Source organism: Macrobrachium rosenbergii, chromosome 43 (genome assembly GCF_040412425.1).
Source record: "Macrobrachium rosenbergii isolate ZJJX-2024 chromosome 43, ASM4041242v1, whole genome shotgun sequence".
NCBI classification, from domain to species: domain Eukaryota; kingdom Metazoa; phylum Arthropoda; class Malacostraca; order Decapoda; family Palaemonidae; genus Macrobrachium; species Macrobrachium rosenbergii.
The window spans coordinates 10,603,286-10,623,103 of NC_089783.1; the positions used below are offsets into that span (position 1 = coordinate 10,603,286).

The 19,818-nt window shown below is 36.8% G+C and overlaps 1 protein-coding gene across 1 annotated transcript; it reads left to right on the forward strand.

The window, feature by feature from the left end:
* Nucleotides 1–364: 364 nt before the first annotated feature.
* On the forward strand, nucleotides 365–16,877 carry LOC136828489 (trypsin-like). The gene is made up of 7 exons (XM_067086537.1): nucleotides 365–499; nucleotides 863–1,031; nucleotides 1,808–1,901; nucleotides 13,616–13,796; nucleotides 14,465–14,604; nucleotides 14,974–15,103; nucleotides 16,742–16,877. Exons 1-7 carry the CDS (start codon nucleotides 379–381, stop codon nucleotides 16,798–16,800), a joined length of 894 nt encoding a protein of 297 aa, XP_066942638.1. The 5' UTR covers nucleotides 365–378; the 3' UTR covers nucleotides 16,801–16,877.
* The last annotated feature ends 2,941 nt before the right edge of the window (nucleotides 16,878–19,818 follow it).

The window sequence follows — 19,818 nt, forward strand, 5'->3', positions numbered from 1 at the left end:
TAGCATTCAGAATCGTAAGTTATAGACTACAGCTTTGTTTTACACTGAATATTGCTTGGATATAGTTACTAGTTAGATAATTAGTTGTGATCATCGTTGACTACTATATGCCCTTGATTTAGAGGCTACCAAGGGCAGTGACTTTTACAGTGACTTACAGTCTTCAAACTCATCAGGAATATCTTGTTATCCGTGAATTAAGGCATGAGATACATCAACATGAGTGGAATAATATATACCTTGAAGTGTATACTACACTATCACTCTTTTTGATGACATAAAAAAGTAATTTGAACGAAAAAATAATTTTATATGAAACTCCTGTATAGTTTGGTACATTTTATTTTCACAGATTATGTTGATTCACTATTAACCGTCATGACGGGATACGGGGAAAATAACCTGTGTAAAGGCGCTACAAGGACAACAACAACAACAACGACAACAGGCACAACAAAAATAACAACAACCACTCTTCCACCCATTACAGGTGGTTGCAGTAAGTGTTTCTTACTCTAAAGAACGTAGTCCTTGTTAAAAAAAGCAATCAGTTTTCGGAGGTTCTCTTCTTCTTTTCATGAAATTGGGAAATGTGATAAAATACGAATGGGCAATGCTGCAACAATTTCTGGGTATGTTATTTTGCTTTTACATTCTTCAGTGCTCTTGATGTCAACACTGAATTTACGAAGACAGTTTATTGACAAATATGTCGACTTAAAGCATAGGATCGCATATCAGAATTTAGGAGTATATTAAATTTTTGCGTTTTGAGATACAAGGTAAAGAATATGACTCTTGCATGAAATGAACGAAATAATTGATTTCATTTGACCCAAATGTCTTTCATCACCCGCTGAAGGATGTGGCAGACGAAACCCCGGGAAAAGGATTGTAGGAGGAGTGGCGACAAGAGTGCATGAATATCCTTGGCAGGTTGGACTGACGAACAAAAATCTCAAGAGACCTTACTGTGGCGGTTCCATCATTTCTGACGAATGGATCCTGACAGCGGCTCATTGCGTCAGGGGGTAAGACTGTCCCCGTGCAAACAACTTTCTCTTACTCATTTCAAAGTTAGCCTTGTGAAAAGTCTACATTAATCTTTTCTTTCGATAATGAACATATTCATAACGTTTCGATCTAACAAGTGAATCCTCCAGTTCCCTTCAAGAGAGTGCTTTCAGAAGGTACCCAGAAGGCAGTCATGTCTACCACTTAATTTTACTGTATGACGCAAACCAGCGTTAGGTTGATCATTGGATCTTTAGTGAAATAAATTTGTAGTTTTGTTCTATTTTTACGGAAGTGATGATAAAAAGATAGTTGTTCGGATGAATGAGAAGGAACACTAGAGTTAAGGTCATGGAACAAAATAATATGAAGAGTAAGATAAAGAATAGGTGTCCAGTAAAACTAAAATAGTCCTCCGTCACTTACTCGTAGATGAAATTGGCACTACTGTATAAGTACTGAAAAGGCAGAAGCTTCAACAAATATGGTTATGAAAAGTTCTGCAAAGGTAATGATCAATGAGAAGCTTTAACCAAACTGATTAACAAAGGTAACAGAATCTTCTTGTATATTCTTTACAGCGTTCCTGATGGAGTAAATTTCAGTTTTAGAATGTGACTAGCAAATATTCTTTTACAGTTTTACACTGGCCGAAGAGACTCCAGGTTTAAAACATTACTTTTAAACAAGTGCACTTTGAAATACCAGATGTTGATTAACCTATTACAGCAGCAGGGAAGTGGCTTTAATAACTCTTTTCACAAAGAAGCTTAAATAAATCTTCGATTTTCAGAGTTATAGTATCAAACATTATTGTGGTACTTGGTGAGCACAACTGGGGTACCGCAGCGGACACTTCTTACACGAGCAGAAGAACTGTCGTAACTGTAAGTATAGCAATTCTTTTAAGTCTTTGCGACTGGCTATGAAAACAAACAACATTAAATTACAATGCCTCAAATAAATACTGCTGTTTGGAGCTGATATCTCCTATTTCAACTGTCAAACAGCGGTAGTGTTATTACTTTGTTATTCCGACCTTACAGTTATAGAAGAGGAAATGTGAATGTCAGCTATATAAATATATATATATATATATATATATATATATATATATATATATATATATATATATATATTTATATATATATATATATATATATATATATATATATATATATATTTATATATATATATTATATAATATATAATATTAATAATATATATACATACATATATATATATATATATATATATATATATATATATATATATACATACATACATACATACATACATACATGCATACATACATACATACATATATATATATATATATATATATATATATATAATGTGTCCATATATATGTTTATAAATATTTATATATATAAAATATATATATATATATTATATATATATATATGTAAATATATATATAAATTTATATATATACATATGTATATATATATATACATATATATCTATATATATATATATATATATATATATATATATATATATATATATATATATAATATATATATATTTGATTTTAAATCATGAAAAAGGTAAAACATAATGATTATACAAAAAGCTACAGCCACAAAGGAAAAGTGAAAGAATTGAGATGCTAAGTACTTTCATCTTATTACCAAGAAATGGTCACAGCAACTAAAGATATACAGAGATGAGGCATATATGTATTGTGGGTATAAGTCTAACGGAATACAAAAAGTTTGGGGGGTCACAGAACGGTCAACGGATTAACATTGAAATCTACCTATTGGTAATCCTCTTTATTCTGTCTTTCAAATCCTTCTGGAGCATATGTTTTATTACAGGGTCAAGAGAAAATAATCCTTGGCTTAAATTTAGGTACTTCTCCCAGGTCAACTGAATCATAACGGATTCCAATTCATTTTGTGGGATTTTTCACTTAGATACAAAAATAGAGCATCGTTAGTCTAACCCAGTGGTTCCCAACCTGGGGGAAATTTCCCCCTGGGGGGAAATTTGAAGCTACCAGGGGGGAAATAATTACACTACCTACTAACTAAAAAAAATATCAGACGTATTTTATCATGAGAGAGAGAGAGAGAGAGAGAGAGAGAGAGAGAGAGAGAGAGAGAGAGAGAGAGAGAGAAATGTATGTTGCAGATGGGCGGCACCGTATCTACCAGGTTCGGCTCACTATGGCTATGCGGGTAACTAACCGCTCTCTATCTAACTATTTGTTTATCAGTATATTTGTCTATAATGGAAAAATAAATTAGTAAGTCGTCACAGTGTGTTTTAACTACTCTTTCCCTCATACACATGAAGGGGGAAATCTGGAGGGTTGCACTGGGTGCAGGGGGAAATGACAGGGAAAAGGTTGGGAACCACTGACTCTAACCAGTTCTTACTGAATATTTGTGTTGTTTTACTCTGGTATTTAATTCTTTACTGGTCTAACCTAATAAAATAAATTACAATCCACACAAGGAACCTTGTATACAAAATTGCTATTTTTTCTGTGGCTATTTTTATAAGCATGTTTTTTATATTATTATATGTGAAGAATACACTTATATTAAATACAGTAATTTTTAAAAAGGTTTTACAGCTTCAAATCCAATAAAATGTGGCAAACAAAGGGTGTTTGAGGACACTTCTTTTTTTCTTTCCGATTTTTCATAGAAGGTCTTTACAGCCTCATTGTAACAAATATCCATAATGTGGGTTGGATAGCATAGATCTCTTCCTACTTTTCTGATGTTTGTGAATTCTTAATCTAAAAACTAAATTTAAGTCAATGATTATTTTCTTTTGACCCTCTAATAAAAGATATGTTTCTGAAAGATTTGAAAGACAGAATAAAGAGGGTTACCAATATGTAGATTTCAATGTTAATCCGTTGATCGTTCTGTGACCTGCCAAACCTTTTGTGTTCCCTTATGACTTATAACCACCATATATATACAGCCTTGTCTCTTTATATCTTTAGTTGCTGTGACCATGTTTTGCTAATAAGATAATACTTGGTATCTAAATTGCTTCACTTTTCCTTCGTGGATGTAACTTTGCTCATATATATTGATATTATATATATATATATATATATATATATATATATATATATATATATATATATATATATATATATATATATATATGTATATATATATATATACTTGGTATCTAAATTGCTTCACTTTTCCTTCGTGGATGTAACTTTGCTCATATATATTGATATTATATATATATATATATATATATATATATATATATATATATATTGATATGGTTTTGATCTGGAGCGGAGGTCAACTTGGCTGCCTTAAGGCTATAGAATAATTCTAACTGAGATTCACGGAACTTACCATGAAAAGGGCGGGGGGGGGGGCGGTTAGTAGTAGCATCTAACTTCTAGTTCTGGGCTCAGACAAAAGCATATTAGATAGAATGTCGGCTTAGAGACTTTCTTCAAATGGGGGAGTGATTAGGTAAGCACTTAAGGTTCACGTAAATAATTATATTTACATCAAAACACAATCAGAAGAATGGGGAATAACGATGGACAGGCGAACAGAGTCCTTTCGTACAATCAACTAAACAATAGGTGAATGACTCATGATCAAACACAAGGGCAGGGGGCCCATTTCAAAGGGCACCACAATGGAAGATACAGTGGTAAAGCCACTGTGCACACACGAGATGATGAGACAGTTCCACAGCAAGCACTCCTATCTGTAATTGAGAATGCACCATTACTAAATAGTCGACACTGTAATTAAAGGGAATTGAGGAGGTTGCGCTTACGCTGCCAAGCAACTCGCTTCTGCAACACAGGTTACACATTTGACTTATGACACAGGTCTCACTGGGGTTAATCACACTGAGAAAAGAAAATAAAACAGTGAGAGGAAATAATAGGGTAACCTTAAATCGGGTACCTTACCGTCTTCAGGAGATGGGGATTTCCTCGTCTAAAGGCGCAAGCAATGGAGGGTGATAATGAAGGGAGTCACCACAAAAGTATCTCATGCTTCGAGACAGCCACGTGGGAAAGCAAGGGAGTAGCTCGAAGGGAGTAGGAGGATGGCAAGTGTCCTGAGTAGGTCTTCCAATGTATCTGAGAGTGAGCTGCCCATGTGGCGACCTTTTGTAACGTCGAAGAGAAATCAGAGGGGCGAATTATTTACCTACAGCTTCTTCATTTATTATGAATTTACAAGACATTAAACATTTACTCTTATGGTTTTATTTTATGGTAATTGTGACAGGAAGGTTGGTGAGAAAGAGATTTCCCTCGTTGCAATATATATATATATATATATATATATATATATATATATATATATATATATATATATATATATATATATATGAATATCGGTGCTGTATCGCCAACCCTTAAGAACTTTATGGGGAAAATACCAGACAGTAGGGAAGATAGATATACCCATAGACATAGGAGTGGCAGGAGAGTTTGACTATTAACAATCTCACTCTCTTCCAGGGATAAGCCTTTATGTGTCCCATAGGAACACACTTGGGGTATAGATAGCTGTTTTCCTGTCTTAATCTTAAGATTCAATCCGTCTCCAGCCGAGTTCTTTCAATCCTTCTTCTGGCTGCACCTATTTCCCAAACCTCAGGTACACGCTGATGTTGCAGCTGGAAGTGATGTTTCCAGCAACAACTGAGACCTTAAAACATCGGAGTCACCACCATCTTCAATCTTCAGTTCAGTTCAACTCCGACTAGCAGTCATTACTCATGGGTGACCTTTGGGACTCACACTTTCTCACGTTGGATAGATAGTGCCAATTCCTGGATGTCGCCAGTAACTTGGGTTACGTCAACATAAGGTTGTGTATGCAAGCCAAACCAGGCAGCAACGAAGGTACATGCCTCGGAAGGGAAGTTGGTTGGCCAGTATCTTTTTCTTTAACTCGTTTTGTCACCTCTCTCTCACACATTTTATTGTCCCAGTAACTTCTTGTCTCTTCAACTTAAACAGTGAATCCTGACAGTGCATAATGTAATTCTCACCCCTTCTTGTAAGTGAGTAGAGTAAGGATCTCCCTCCAATTCTTGCATTTATTCAATTATAGAGAGAGAAAGTATAATCTAAGTGTTAGTCTTACCTGGAACTCTCTCATTCCAGGAGTGTTATCAATGCCATTACCAGCCTAGCAGTGCTTCTGTGTTCCCGATTGCCTGAAGAATCCACCCTACCGGGCCTGATAGAAATATTGCCTAATTGGCTTAAAGGATCACTTGCCTGTGGCCAGTAGTTGCAATTATGATGCGTTATCCATTTCACTCAGTCATTGCTGTTGTGTAATTTTCAACTTAATTAATTTAGTGAAGGTGTCCATTTTTCCTTGGTAATTTCTTCCATGTTGTGATTGTCAATAATCAATTACTGTTAAGAAAATCACTTTCACTTGGCGACTTTCAATTCATTGCTTAATCTTGCATTTTATCAGTTTATGGGCTTATGAGGGGTTTTCTTGTAAGGATAAAATTATTACTTTAAGGCTCAGTATGCAGTTGTCCCCTCGAAACCCATAACAGTGGCGACACTTGCTAGCACTGTGCTAATTAATGGGATTAGATTTAATGCAAAGAAATCACATCCCCAATCTTAGCAACTGATTCGAACCTGCAACACTGTAATTCAAAAGGCAACCAGGGACAAGCACAGAAGGTAGCGTGGTTTTAGAACCAGAGTGTTTTAAATGGTTTATCACGTTTTGGTAGGTAGGAAATTAGCAAACTTTTGCATGCTGTATTCTGATTAGTGTTTAGGAAATGAATTCAAAATTAAAACAGTGAGGGCAAAAGTGAATTGCAGTGGAGCGTGTTTTAAATTTAGCGCCACTTGAACTTCCACAGTGTAGGTAGCGGCACTTAGCCAGGAACCATGAGTTAGCAAGTTAAGGTTTCTTGCCATTTACATGTCAGCAACCTTTGCATGAAATTAGCTAGTCGTGAGGTAGTAGTGAACTGTAACTAGATGAGCTTAGTGCATATGTAATGAGAGAAGTGCGCAATCTCCCTATCAAATAGGGTGGTGGAATTTATTCATCCACAAGGCGTAGGAACACCACAATTGGCAACTCACTCACCTGCCTGCTTAGCTAACCCGTCTGCCATACACGACATCCAGAACGGGCGCCAATTGACTTTGTTCACCAGAAAGTCTCACTCACTCTCACAATTCTTAGGTTGCTTAGTCATGGTGTTATTTGTGTATCATTTACACAATATCTGCTTAAATTTTGACTCACACAAGGTAATCATTACAAGTAAATGTATTCCTCATAAATAAGAAAGATTTTCTTGATCTTTGCTCGTGCGTGCATACATTTTTGTATGTGCAACAAGTACCAGTAGAATTCGTTCACCACCCACACACCTACATGCGAAGCGAGCCAGGCACCCTAGGCTCCTCCCACTTTGTTTTCGTGTTAAGAATAACAACTTCGTTTAAAATTCCTAGCCCAGTAGAGTAATCATTCGTGTTTCCAAGCGTTAGTTCACTTCTATGCATACTCATGCATCATTTCATTAGAAAAATTCATGTATTTCTTTATGTATCTCATAAATTAACAAGAGCACGTGTATTTGTGTGTCCGTTCGAGTGACGACACTCATCCAGCAAACAGCTACGTGCCAATGTTGCACTGCATATTTATTTAATTAATCTGTTCAAATTGAACCACACCTCTGCTCTGTGTTACCACTGTGTCTGTGGGCAAGTTAAACATTTTCTGTTTTTGTACACAAAGGTACTTAAGTGGCATCATCCACTATGTGTTATTTAATTAGCATGTGCCCTCATCCACTACGTGTCATTTAATTAATTGCTTCAAGCATTCAGCCTCTGTATGACTGGATAGACTTTTGATCACCACGTGTAAACTCAACCAACCTGTTCTTCGTGAACCAAGCATGCTGTTCTTCATAATAGCCCATTGCTCCTCGTGAACCAATTTGCATATTTTTGTACCTCACAAACCTATTACTCACACCTTAAAGGACTGAGCAGTTACTCAAGACTTGTGTATGATCCACAAGCACATCGAGTGCAGCAACTGAGCGCGTGTTGATAAACAACGCTTACCACAGGGCCTGCAGACAGAGATACCCCAGTGCATCCACCTTAGTTCTCTGGAACTCATCCTCTGCACTATAACCAGTTCAGCCTGTGCGCATGTTATCCATTGTTCTTTGAGCAATCAACTATTCTACGGAACCACATTGCACTTCCAGTGCTAGTGCCACTCCTATTGCAAGGAAGCCCTCACCAGACTTGTGTTGATCCACAAGCAAGCAGCACATTACGTGCCAACAAACCAAGGGGTTTCCCCTTCCAGTGCCACCTAGCCATGGTGCACTGCATGCAAGTAACCCACACTTAGGTGTCTTCACTTTTGCTTCCACACATCGTGTATACTCTGCTTTGTGAGGAGGGACACTTCCTTTTCTGTACAATTGATTGTGCAGTTCCTTAAGGGATAGTTCTCAGGGCCTCCATGGCCCATTAGTGCCATTGCAACTCTATACCAGCACTGCTAGGTAGCAAGTGCCAAGCCCAGTGTGTCCTCATCACACTTTACACCAAGTGTCACCCTCATGTCTGCGTGTGCCACATATCTCACCTCTAAGGACTGCTCACTTCAACGGTAGCCATAAGTGTTACCCTAACTAAGGGACACTTCTAGGCCCAGTGGAGCCTGCTAGAGCCCACTACCTCATTTGGAATCCACTCTGCCCACACAGAGTGCTGTTTCCTTCCATGCAGTTGTGTGTGTTGCTGTCATAAGCTTTTAGCAATTTCTGGAAGGGATCAGACACCACTCTACGCATCAGCAACGTGTCCATGCCAGAGGAAATTAAAAGCTTCACAGAGGCAGGGAAGTTCCTGGGACTAAAGGCAACAGAACTCACAACGTAGGTTCAAGCCCAGCTTGATGCTGCTAGACAAGAGAAGAAGGAGTGACAAGAGAAAGAGAAGGAGCGATAACAGAAGGAGAAGGAGCAACAAGAGAAGGAGAAGGAGCAGCAGCATCAACTAGCTCTGAAGGAAAAAAAAGCTGAGCTAGAAAAAGCAGGACAGTGCCATAGCTCTGGCCCAACACCGAGATGCACATCCTGCCCTGATCTCCGTGCCTTCCATTGTTGCCAGTATCAGTCACCTCATGCCTAAATGGGACAAAGTCGAGCCCAAATCATGGTAGAGTACAAGCTGATTGATACTGAGAAGGCCATGAATCTTGTAAAACACATGACCAGAAAGGGCCAAGGTTCCTTTAATTTCTTAGAGAACAGCAACAAGGGAGATCTTGAGGTGGTCAGGCGAGCTGTAGCTGTCACATATGAAATCACACATGGGCACTGGAGGCAAATATGGCAAGGTATTCTGAAGGAGGTTGGTCAGACATGGGCTGACTGGTCCTATAAAAAGACCCACATCTTACGACGATGGATCGACGCTTTGGAGTGCAAGGACTTTGAGGATATAATAAATCGAATGCAGCTTAAAGACTTCCTCTATTATGCTCCCGCCCCTTTGGCCCTGTACATCGGAGAAAAGCAGACGAAACTATTCACTGAGTGCTGCCACCTAGCCAATGCTTACCAGATGTACCACCCAGCCCTCGTCACTTGAAATAGGAACATAGTTCCTCCTGACTCCACTACATTATCAGTCCGCCCAAGAAACGGACCATCTTCTAATGCACCTGTATGTGCTAATTGTAAGAAGGTAGGGCATTTAACAGCCCAGTGCAAAGGTAAAGGGGGAGCCATGGCAAAGCTGCCTCTAATCAGAACTCCAAGCCTACTCTCACCATAACTGCTCCTCATAGAGATTACAGTTAAGGTTTATTGCCAAACTTGTCAGAGATACGGGCATTACTCGAATTTTAAGGATTGTCCCAGAAATAAAACTCCCACAATTGTTCCTCTAGTGGCCACACATTCCTCATCTTTAGAACCCCCAGCAGCAGACCCCATTTATGTTGCACCTCCTCGAGGTGGTTATCTCGCTAAACAGGTCTCAGCTATTGAAGGCACTGGCACTCAGATCTCCCTCATAAGGAGAGATAAGGTACCCTATGGTGCCATCATTCAAGAACACAAGCCTGTAACTGTGGTAGGCATAGATAATTGGGGGCTGACACTCCTGACAGTCTGATTGAGGGTCACTAGACCCCATAAAAGTAAATTTTGTATGGTTGGAGTGGTAAATGCAATTCCTGGAGGCAATGACCTTCTCATAGGACAGAACCCTCCTTACCAGCCCTGTTCCAGGCCTAACATGATTCCTGGTCCATGCAAGTCTCCGTCAGGTGCCGATGTTCATTCCGGCACTGCTGTTGAGCCGCAGACAATGCCTATGCCTGGCCAGTTGAGTGCTCCGACCAGTCTGGTCTTTGAGTCCCCCCCACAGAGCCAGATACTGGTTCCCTTCAAAGTATACAAACTGGAACGTTCGGCAAGGCTGATGTCTCTCATCCACTTCTAGTGCCTGAGCCTGCCTTAGTGCCAGTGCCAGTGCACAGTGCCAATCTCCCTCTAGGAGATTCCAATCTGGCCCCCTCCTGTCTACCAGACTGGCACTGCAACCAGTGTCCGGCTGAGAGCCAGCCCGAAGTTCTGTAGGATCTTTTCCAGATTTCCTTGACTGCAGCGGAAGCTCGTCCCCCGCCACAGCCTAGCAACCCGTGCCTGAGTTGGTTCTTGTAGCCTGCAAGCCTCTTGCACCTACATCCACCTCTTCTACTTCGTTACAGTCCCCAGGAGACAAGCCTCTGGTGGACAAATCTATACAGGAAGTCCTGTTCAAGCGACAGCCTTACAACAAAGGTTAACACGACAAGTTGGCACCACTGCTGCCCAGGTTGTCGCAGCAACTGGGGCAGTCGCTGACTCAGTGTCTGTTTTGCCAGACACTCCAGGTCTTAGTCCCGAGGGTAGTGGCATTGCAAGCTCAGACCTGGCACCAGGGTCTTCTCAACCTCCTTTGGAGCCACATGCCCAGGTTCCAGCTACGAGACCTAAGCCTAAGGTGCGAAGGAAAGCAAGGAGGAAAAGGAGTAGGGGGCGTAGGAGGTCAGGTAGTTACTAGAGTCACTGCGCTCTCATGGTACTTGTAACCCATATGTGTGACGGTGCCTTATTTTGACAGAGCCATTCTAGCCCCTGATCCAGAAAGGATGTCTAGGGTTGTCTCCTATATATATATATATATATATATATATATATATATATATATATATATATATATATATATATATATATATATATATATATATATATATGTATGAAATGTGAATGCCTACACAAGTTAGGGTAGCAGAGACTCTTTGGCCTTGGCAGGTAACTTCTAGGACACTCCAAATCAAACCATTGGGTGGAAGGGACCATTTTGCCTTGGTAGGCAACCCTTTTAAGAGAAGGTTACTCTGAATACAAAGTTTGTTCTCCAAATTTGGACTGTGCCACAGCCATTGTACATTTTAAATATTTTTACGCTAATTAGAGATCAGTGTTCGAATGTTGTCTTTCTACAATATGCGTGCTAATCATACTTAAGAGTCAACTAAACTTGTAATGAAATACTGTACAGTAAGACAAGCAAAGAAAAAATAAGAGGCAACATTTGATACAGTACTGTGCTCAGAAACATACACATGAACACAATTTCTAAATAGGCCTACCACTCAAAAGGAATTACGGCCCTTAACCTCAAACTCATTCCGAAGAACCCCCGAACAGTGCTCTCTCGTCACGTTTAAAGAAAAGCTCAGTCCCTTATTTACATCTAACGTTATATATAAGTACAAGTGGCCCAGATGTAGTCATGAGATGTGTCGGATGTACTAGGAGGCTGTTGCGAGTTCGCATTGATGCTCATAGAGGAGTCAGCTTCAGAACCGGGAGCAGATTGTCCAGCCCTGAACAGTCTAATATCAGGAATCATTCCAAGATATGTAAAACTTTTAGAGAAAATAAAGACTTAAATAATAGGACAGGTACAAAAAGAAAATGATTTAACACTACTTGAATCTATTATTATCTAATTGGCTGTACCACCGTTAAACTCCCAAGCATCGTCCACACAACTGTTTATTGCCTGATGGTCTTGTTGAGCTGTTTCTTCTCTGTCTGTATGTTTATTAATTTATTATTCTCTCTCTCTTTTGTAATACTTGAGTCAATGCGAGTACAGTAGTTTGCTTTTAGCTTCCTCCTGGGTAGGTTGTCACAGCCCTTTGCTTGTTCCTTTAGGATTAGTTTTGTCATTTTATTCTGAATGTTTTATTGTAATTTTAATTTGTAATTCTGATTTTATTAGTTTACTGATTGCCATGTTCGCTGTTTGCAGCCTAGAAAATGTAACTATGAGTTGTGAAACGTCGGCATATTATAATAAAGTCCATACGGACAGTGCCTTTCCCTGACCCATGCCTTGATTATATATATATATATATATATATATATATATATATATATATAAATATATTTATCTATATATATACATACATACATACATATATATATATATATATATATATATATATATATATATATATATATATATATATATATATATATATATATATATATATGTACAAATGCACATACATACATATACACTAACACACACTCACACACATATATATATGCATATATGTGTATGAATATATATATATATATATATATATATATATATATATATATATATATATATATATATATATATATATATATATATATATATATATATATATATATATTATATATATATACACACACACACACACATATATATATATATATATATATATATATATATATATATATATATATATATATATATATATAAAAATGCTAGGGTTATGGCATTATTTTCTGCTTCACAAGATTGGCAGTTTACATTCTATAACCCGCTGTGCTTTAGAACTGAAATTGTACTTTCATTTCTTTCTTCATATCCCTGTGGGATCTCCTTGCAACATTACAACCACTGGGTAATTCTTCATAAAATATGTATACATTTTCTAATAAATTTGGAAATGATTCTCTCTGACTTCTAGGTCACTTGAACTGTGGTTAAAAAAAAAGTGCTATGCGCTTATTTTTTTTATTCCTCTCACCCTTTTTGAATTATTCGGAGATAATAGAATAGGTTCCCTGTAATACATAATGGTCTCTCATTGTAAAGGATAAAATAAACGAAAATTATGCTTCTGTGTCCAACTCTCTATGCCCATGGCGTCTATTTAGGACGTAGGAATGAAGCATTTGTAAGTTCTAATAAATTTCTTAATCTGTAAAAGACTGCCAGCAATGATCTTGTATGTATGGGAGCTATACATCTTTGAACGTCCTATGGTTCTCGTACATTATATAATCACGTGATAATGAGGTCCGATATATATATATATAATATATATATATATATATATATATATATATATATATATATATATATATATATAAATATATATATATATATATATACAGTATACACATTTATATATATGTATATATTCATTACATCGATGCTCTCATTATTTATTTATTTTTTTTTCAGAGCATCATTCATCCTAGTTACGACACCAAAACCCAGAATAATGATGTTGCACTACTACAATTATCGACACCAATTACTTTCACCAACGACAACAAAATTGCTCCTGTGTGTCTCCCAACGAAACAGAACGCTTACGAGAATGTGGAAGCCATTGTTACTGGTTGGGGAACAACTTCCTCAGGTTCGTGGAAAATGAATAAGTACTGTCACACGCCGTTAACATAAATATCTTCGGAAGCTTTATGAAGCCAGGTGGATAATCATGCTTTCCTCTTTTCTCTCGTAATCTATATAGTTTTATCGCCACTTCCCTTACCATAACATCTACGTTCGTTCTCTCTCTCTGTTAATGGTGGTTAACTTGCTCTGTTTTTCTTTCTTCATTAATCATATGTGCAGAGACATAAATGGGATGTTTAGATTATGGGCATCAGTACTTAATGTTGCATGTGTACACTGAAATATGTGGCTAACTTTGCATGTGCGATATAATGTTAAAACTATATTTTAATAGATATGTTATATTCACACAAAAGAATAAAGTAAACCAAATCTATTTAAGGGTAATAAATATGACATAAATAGATGAATGCACAAGAAGTGTCATAATTACTTTTGCTTTGCTAATATTCATCATGGTAAATTATGAAATCATTTACTGTAACGCACTTACTCTACTGTGAAGGTCATCTTCTCCTCCTTTGTATTCGATACTCAATATATTGCACCAATAAATATTCTCAAAGCCCTGGAGTGTATATTACATTAAAAAAAAAAACATTAAAATCCTGTGATAATGAAGAAAAAATAGGCCAGCTTAACGCACAACCAATTTTATTTAATTTTCAGGCGGAAAGCAAACATTTGAGTTAAATGAAGTGACAATACCAACCATGTCCAATAATGAATGCAGAAAGTCATATGGCAGCTACATCACAGGTAACATGATCTGTGCAGGATTACCGGAAGGTGGAAAGGATTCTTGCCAGGTAGGACAATCAGGACGACCAATTTGTTCGATCATTTCTGTTTTCTCACTTTTTTTTTTTTTAAATAGCAAATATTAGTGCAAAAATTACTAAACAATTGCGCAAATTTTTCTTCTAATACCACAGCCACTCCCTTGAACTCTGTGTTTAGTACCAGCCCTAAGGAAATAATTGTTAAAACAAAAACAAAGGAAAGTAAATATCTGGGTATCTGTAGATTAGCGATAGATTTTAGTACGATTCTCTCATTGAGCATATTAGGATACTTAGCACCATGGGATACAAACTCCAATATCGAGTAGAGGTATAGAAATAAAATAATATCAACTATTGTTTTGAATGTTGCATTATCATTAGGCTATTTCTTAGGGAGATTCTGGCGGTCCAATGGTAACTGGAAGCGACTCTGCTGGGAAGTTCATGGTTCAGATTGGTGTGGTGTCCTGGGGCTACGGTTGCGCCTATTCTCATTATCCCGGAGTGTACACCAGGGTGACAAGTAAGTACAGTGACTGCGTTGTTTTTGGGCAAGTCAAGTGATAGGAAAATTGTTATTATTGAGTATTTTCATCATTACTATTGAAAAGGAAAGTCGTATGGGCTTCCAAAAGCTCTCTCTTGTTTTGGTAATCCTCCATTTTTTCAATTATGTCAGTGCAATGATGTGACTGGGGAGCCATTATTATTATTATTATTATTATTATTATTATTATTATTATTATTATTATTGTTATTATTATTATTATTATACAACAGTTAAAGGGAAGATTGAGTCCTATTGTAGGCTCTCAAAGGGTTCTCTGAAAAGTTTGTTCATAAATGAAAGGTGAAAATTGGATAGGAAAACAAATTTAAAGAAACTGGACAGCTATGCAGGAAGAAACCAAAAGGAAAGGATGAAAAGCGAAAAGCAGAAAGTAATGCAGCTGGGAGGAGTGGAGAAGCAGCGAAGGACTTTGTACTGATGACAGTGTGCTGCACAAGACGCAATGTAGGGCTAGTCCTCTTAAGGGAAGGGTAGAAATGACTGTGTAAAGTGGCAATGAACGTTTAGATACCCCAGCCGCATATCAAATCTTTCAATCCTTGAAAGATACTTAAAACACCCAGCTGCGTTGAACGGCAAGTATAACGACAGGGTCACTGAATGACAAATCATATGACAGGTTATATGGACGGAAAATGACAGATACAATGTGCAGCATTGTAAATAGACGGGGCCGTTGAATGGGAAGTAAAAGACAAAGACAAGGACTATGAGTGGCAACAGGGACTTTAGGTAACGACGAGTTACGATAATCTGGAAGTACAACAACAGAGACGTTGAAGACCAAATCAAATGACAGGAACGTTGAATGGAATGTAAATCGACAGGGACATCAATTGTAAAGTGAAAACGACAAGGAATATTATAGCAAGTAAAAGTACAAAGACGATGACTGACAAGTAAAACGACTTGAACGGTCAATGGGAAGTACAACGACAAGGCCGACGAAAAGCAAGTAAAAGGCGAAGTTCCTTTGATAACTAAATATTAGGTAATAATGCCAGGAAAAACGTTCTCATCCGGAGGGTCTATAAAGCGATGAGAAATTTAGCCGTAATGCGTGAAATGAAATGATTTTTTTTGGCACAATACAACTAAATAAAATCTTCATTCACATTTTTATACATTAGATGGCAAAGAAGACATTATGTTAGTCAAGGATGGATTTCATTAGCTTAATTATATTATATTGGTTTGACAGGGCATAAAACTATCCCAAAATGTTCTTAGTGCTATTGATATTACGGGAAAATGCCAAAAATTATCTCTGAAAATCATATCAGAATTTGATAAGTGTATAATAAATTATTTACAGCTGATTGGCGCATGTAAATATAATAAGAATTACAGTTAAATTTTATGGCGTTAAAGAACCATAATCAGTAAATTTTTGAGAGATAATGCAAAATTGAATTACTAGAGAGTTGTACAATTTATTAAAGAATAGTTTATTGCCAAGCAAACGTTTTGAGGCTGTATATCTTGAAGCATTTATGCACAATAATAAAATGTTTCTTTTCGTAAATATTATTCCGATCAGCAACAGCACAATGTCCTTAGTTGGCATTTAGACAAAAACCTCTCTTTCAGATTACCTCTCTTGGATATCAGATAGAACATCTGGTTCTAAGACTTGCCCAAGACTCTGAGTACTGAGGAGAATCGCAAGAAGCAGAAAATGTCAACAAGAAGACTGACTTAGAGGAAATTTACCATTTGTTGTTGGTTTTTCCTTATTATTTCGTCAACCATTCGGAAATCCCTTCAGTTCAAATTCTCGTTGAATGTTCAATTTTAGATATATTTGTTATGAGTTAAACCATTAAATATTTGAGCATCATAGAGCATCTGTCCTTTACAACATTTTCATTCAACTCCTCAGATTAGACCATATGTTGGGAAGAAGAAAAAGTTCATTAATTTATAAGAAATTTGTGTAAAAGTGAGAAATACAAAGATTGTTTGACAGTAAATCTGAAAAAGTTGGTATTTGAATGTTTTGCTAAAATGACAGAGAGCAGAGTTGATGTGATTATTAAGGAGATGATTCAGGAAGAAACTCCCGAAATATATCCGAGTCCAAAACAATTATCTCTGTCTTTTGGGGAAATCTTCAGTAATACTATACAGGAGAACACAGAGCGTTTATCCATTTGGCTAATTACTTTAATGGTGTGAAATCGAGCTTAGCCCAACACTAGTTTAACTCATAGGCCAAACACTGAACCACTGATGGAATAACTGTGTGAGAAAGTCACTGGCCATTTCATTCCAAGAAACCAGTGCTGAAGGTTAAGTGTTCAATTAGGCCTAATTACCAAGGTCTATAAAGGCATATTCTACGGGTCTTACTAAGTCTTTTAAGTGGTACTAGTTTCAGTCCTATGTTATCTCATGAGAGTGAGCACTTGCCATACAGTCTACTTATTTTAGTCTTCAGCTCGCTTCGTAAACCTGCCCAATAATCATGCGTAGTCGCATTTTATGTTTACTGACTCGAGCTGTAAGGTCTCGGAACTTACTGATACTCGCGCATGAAGTATGACTTTACCCTGCCTTCTGCTGGCTTTGTCATTTGCTCCTGAACTCATTTATTCAGTATAAAACTAACCATGAGATCTTCCAGCTAGAATTTTCATGACACTGAGAAAACTGGTCTCATAGAATGTAAAATACAAAACGGTTTCATTGTGAGAAAATGACAGCAAAATGCAAAACATTTGCGAAAGTCGAATTTAAAATAAACTGCTACTTTTTTTTTTAACGAGATTGTTTACATCTGAACGAACTCGAAAGAATGCCAGTGAATTGTGTCGAAAGTACTTGATTGGTTTCATTAGCAAAGTAAATATTTAATTATTCGTTTGAATTTAGATAAAAATTCGTTCCCGAATATAAATGATGTACTAACCATAAGGTCTTCTAACTTAAATAATTAATTTGAATACATTAGTGCGTTTTCATACATCAGCGTACACGTATATCTTAAACCTCCATTAGTGCTTGCAAAATGCCATGGTAGTGACAGTTTTTATTGTCTTTTCTTGATTATCAATGCATAGCAATTGAATAAACTCTGCTGTCTTCCTACAAGTTAATAGAATATTCCCGATAAGAACATGGAGAATGTACATTTCACAACGATCGGGAAAGTAAGCACCAATGACAAGAAACAACAGAGTCATTTTATAAATTTAATCTCTGCATCACATCTTTAATAATCAAATAAAAAGTCATATCATTGCTCCTATATAACTTTCTTTGTGTAATGAAAATTTGAAACATTCATGTAAGGAAGCAACATTAAATACCCTCATGGATGTCTCAGCTCAAGTATTAGCACATGCAAGTACATAACATTTTCTTCCCCTGAGATAGGTAGTTATTTCAGTAAAAAAGTTCTATAGAACCAAAGTCTAATCTAGCTTGTCCTGCAAATTTGACGTAACACTAGTTCCTCATTGGACGGGTGGGTATCGTTCTCGGCTAGCACTCTGCTGTCCTGCGTTCGATCCTCCGACTGGTCAATGAAGAATTAGAGGAATTTATTTCTGGTGACAGAAATTCACTTCTCGTTATAATGTGGTTCGGATTCCACAATAAGCTGTAGGTCCCGTTGCTAGGTAACCAATTGGTTTTAGCCACGTAAAATAAATCTAATCCTTCTGGCCAGCCCTAGGAGAGCTGTTAATCAGCTCAGTGGTCTGGTTAAACTAAGATATACTTAACTTTTGACGTAACACTTAAATATAAATTTGGCACTTCTGGGGGAATGATCTCTTCCATATTAAGTTCTATTTGTGCTAGCAATTTTTGTTAAGGCCAACAAAGCTTATCAGACACCAATGGTCTCAACAGCCCTTCAGGGTGAAGGATTTTACTTTCCTTTCCATTTCAATATCTGTGCGTGTTTTCCAAATTTCTCGTTCTTTTTCTGCAAGAAACCGCCTGAAACGGAAGGACTAAATATCTAAATGATTTCTATACTTTTCACTAGACCATGAAACTTCTGTTCTTGTTGAACGGGAGCGTCTTGTATGTCAGATTTAATATTTAGCAGTCGTCTTTCTCATCAACAAAAGTGAAGGTGTCACAACTTCAGTTGCAGACTTGCAGGTGAGATGGTTCTGGAACGTGATATGAATTTACAAAATTGAAGCCTACACTAATATTACTCACTTCTCTTCTTGTAACCTTCTGCTAAACAGGATGACCACATCACATATGAAATTGGACGGCAACAATACACATGCGTACAGGCATACACAGACACACAAAAATAAAATTATACATACACATATATATATGCATATGTATATATATATATATATATATATATATATATATATATATATATATATATATATATATATATATATATATATATATATATATATATATATATATATATATATATATATATATATATATATATATATATATATTAACAAGGTAAAACGATTCGTGTGCAACAACGTGATCTGAATAGACCTAGTAACTTAAAGATTAGCTAGACATGTACAAAAATGTCGTGTGGTACACCTGGGAACTGGCGTATAAATATTAAAATCCTACTGTGTGCTTGACAATTGGAAAATTAAAAGAGCTTTACTCAGTGTTCGAGAACATCCATCGACACTCGTGAAAAAATATCTATACATCCCAAG

Excerpts from the sequence above, each read along its gene's own strand:
- LOC136828489 (XM_067086537.1), top strand. The coding sequence starts at position 379 with ATGACGGGATACGGGGAAAATAACCTGTGTAAAGGCGCTACAAGGACA. Across the intron at positions 1,032-1,807 it reads GCGGCTCATTGCGTCAGGGG|AGTTATAGTATCAAACATTA; the intron begins GTAAGACTGTCC and ends TTCGATTTTCAG. Across the intron at positions 15,104-16,741 it reads AGTGTACACCAGGGTGACAA|ATTACCTCTCTTGGATATCA; the intron begins GTAAGTACAGTG and ends CCTCTCTTTCAG.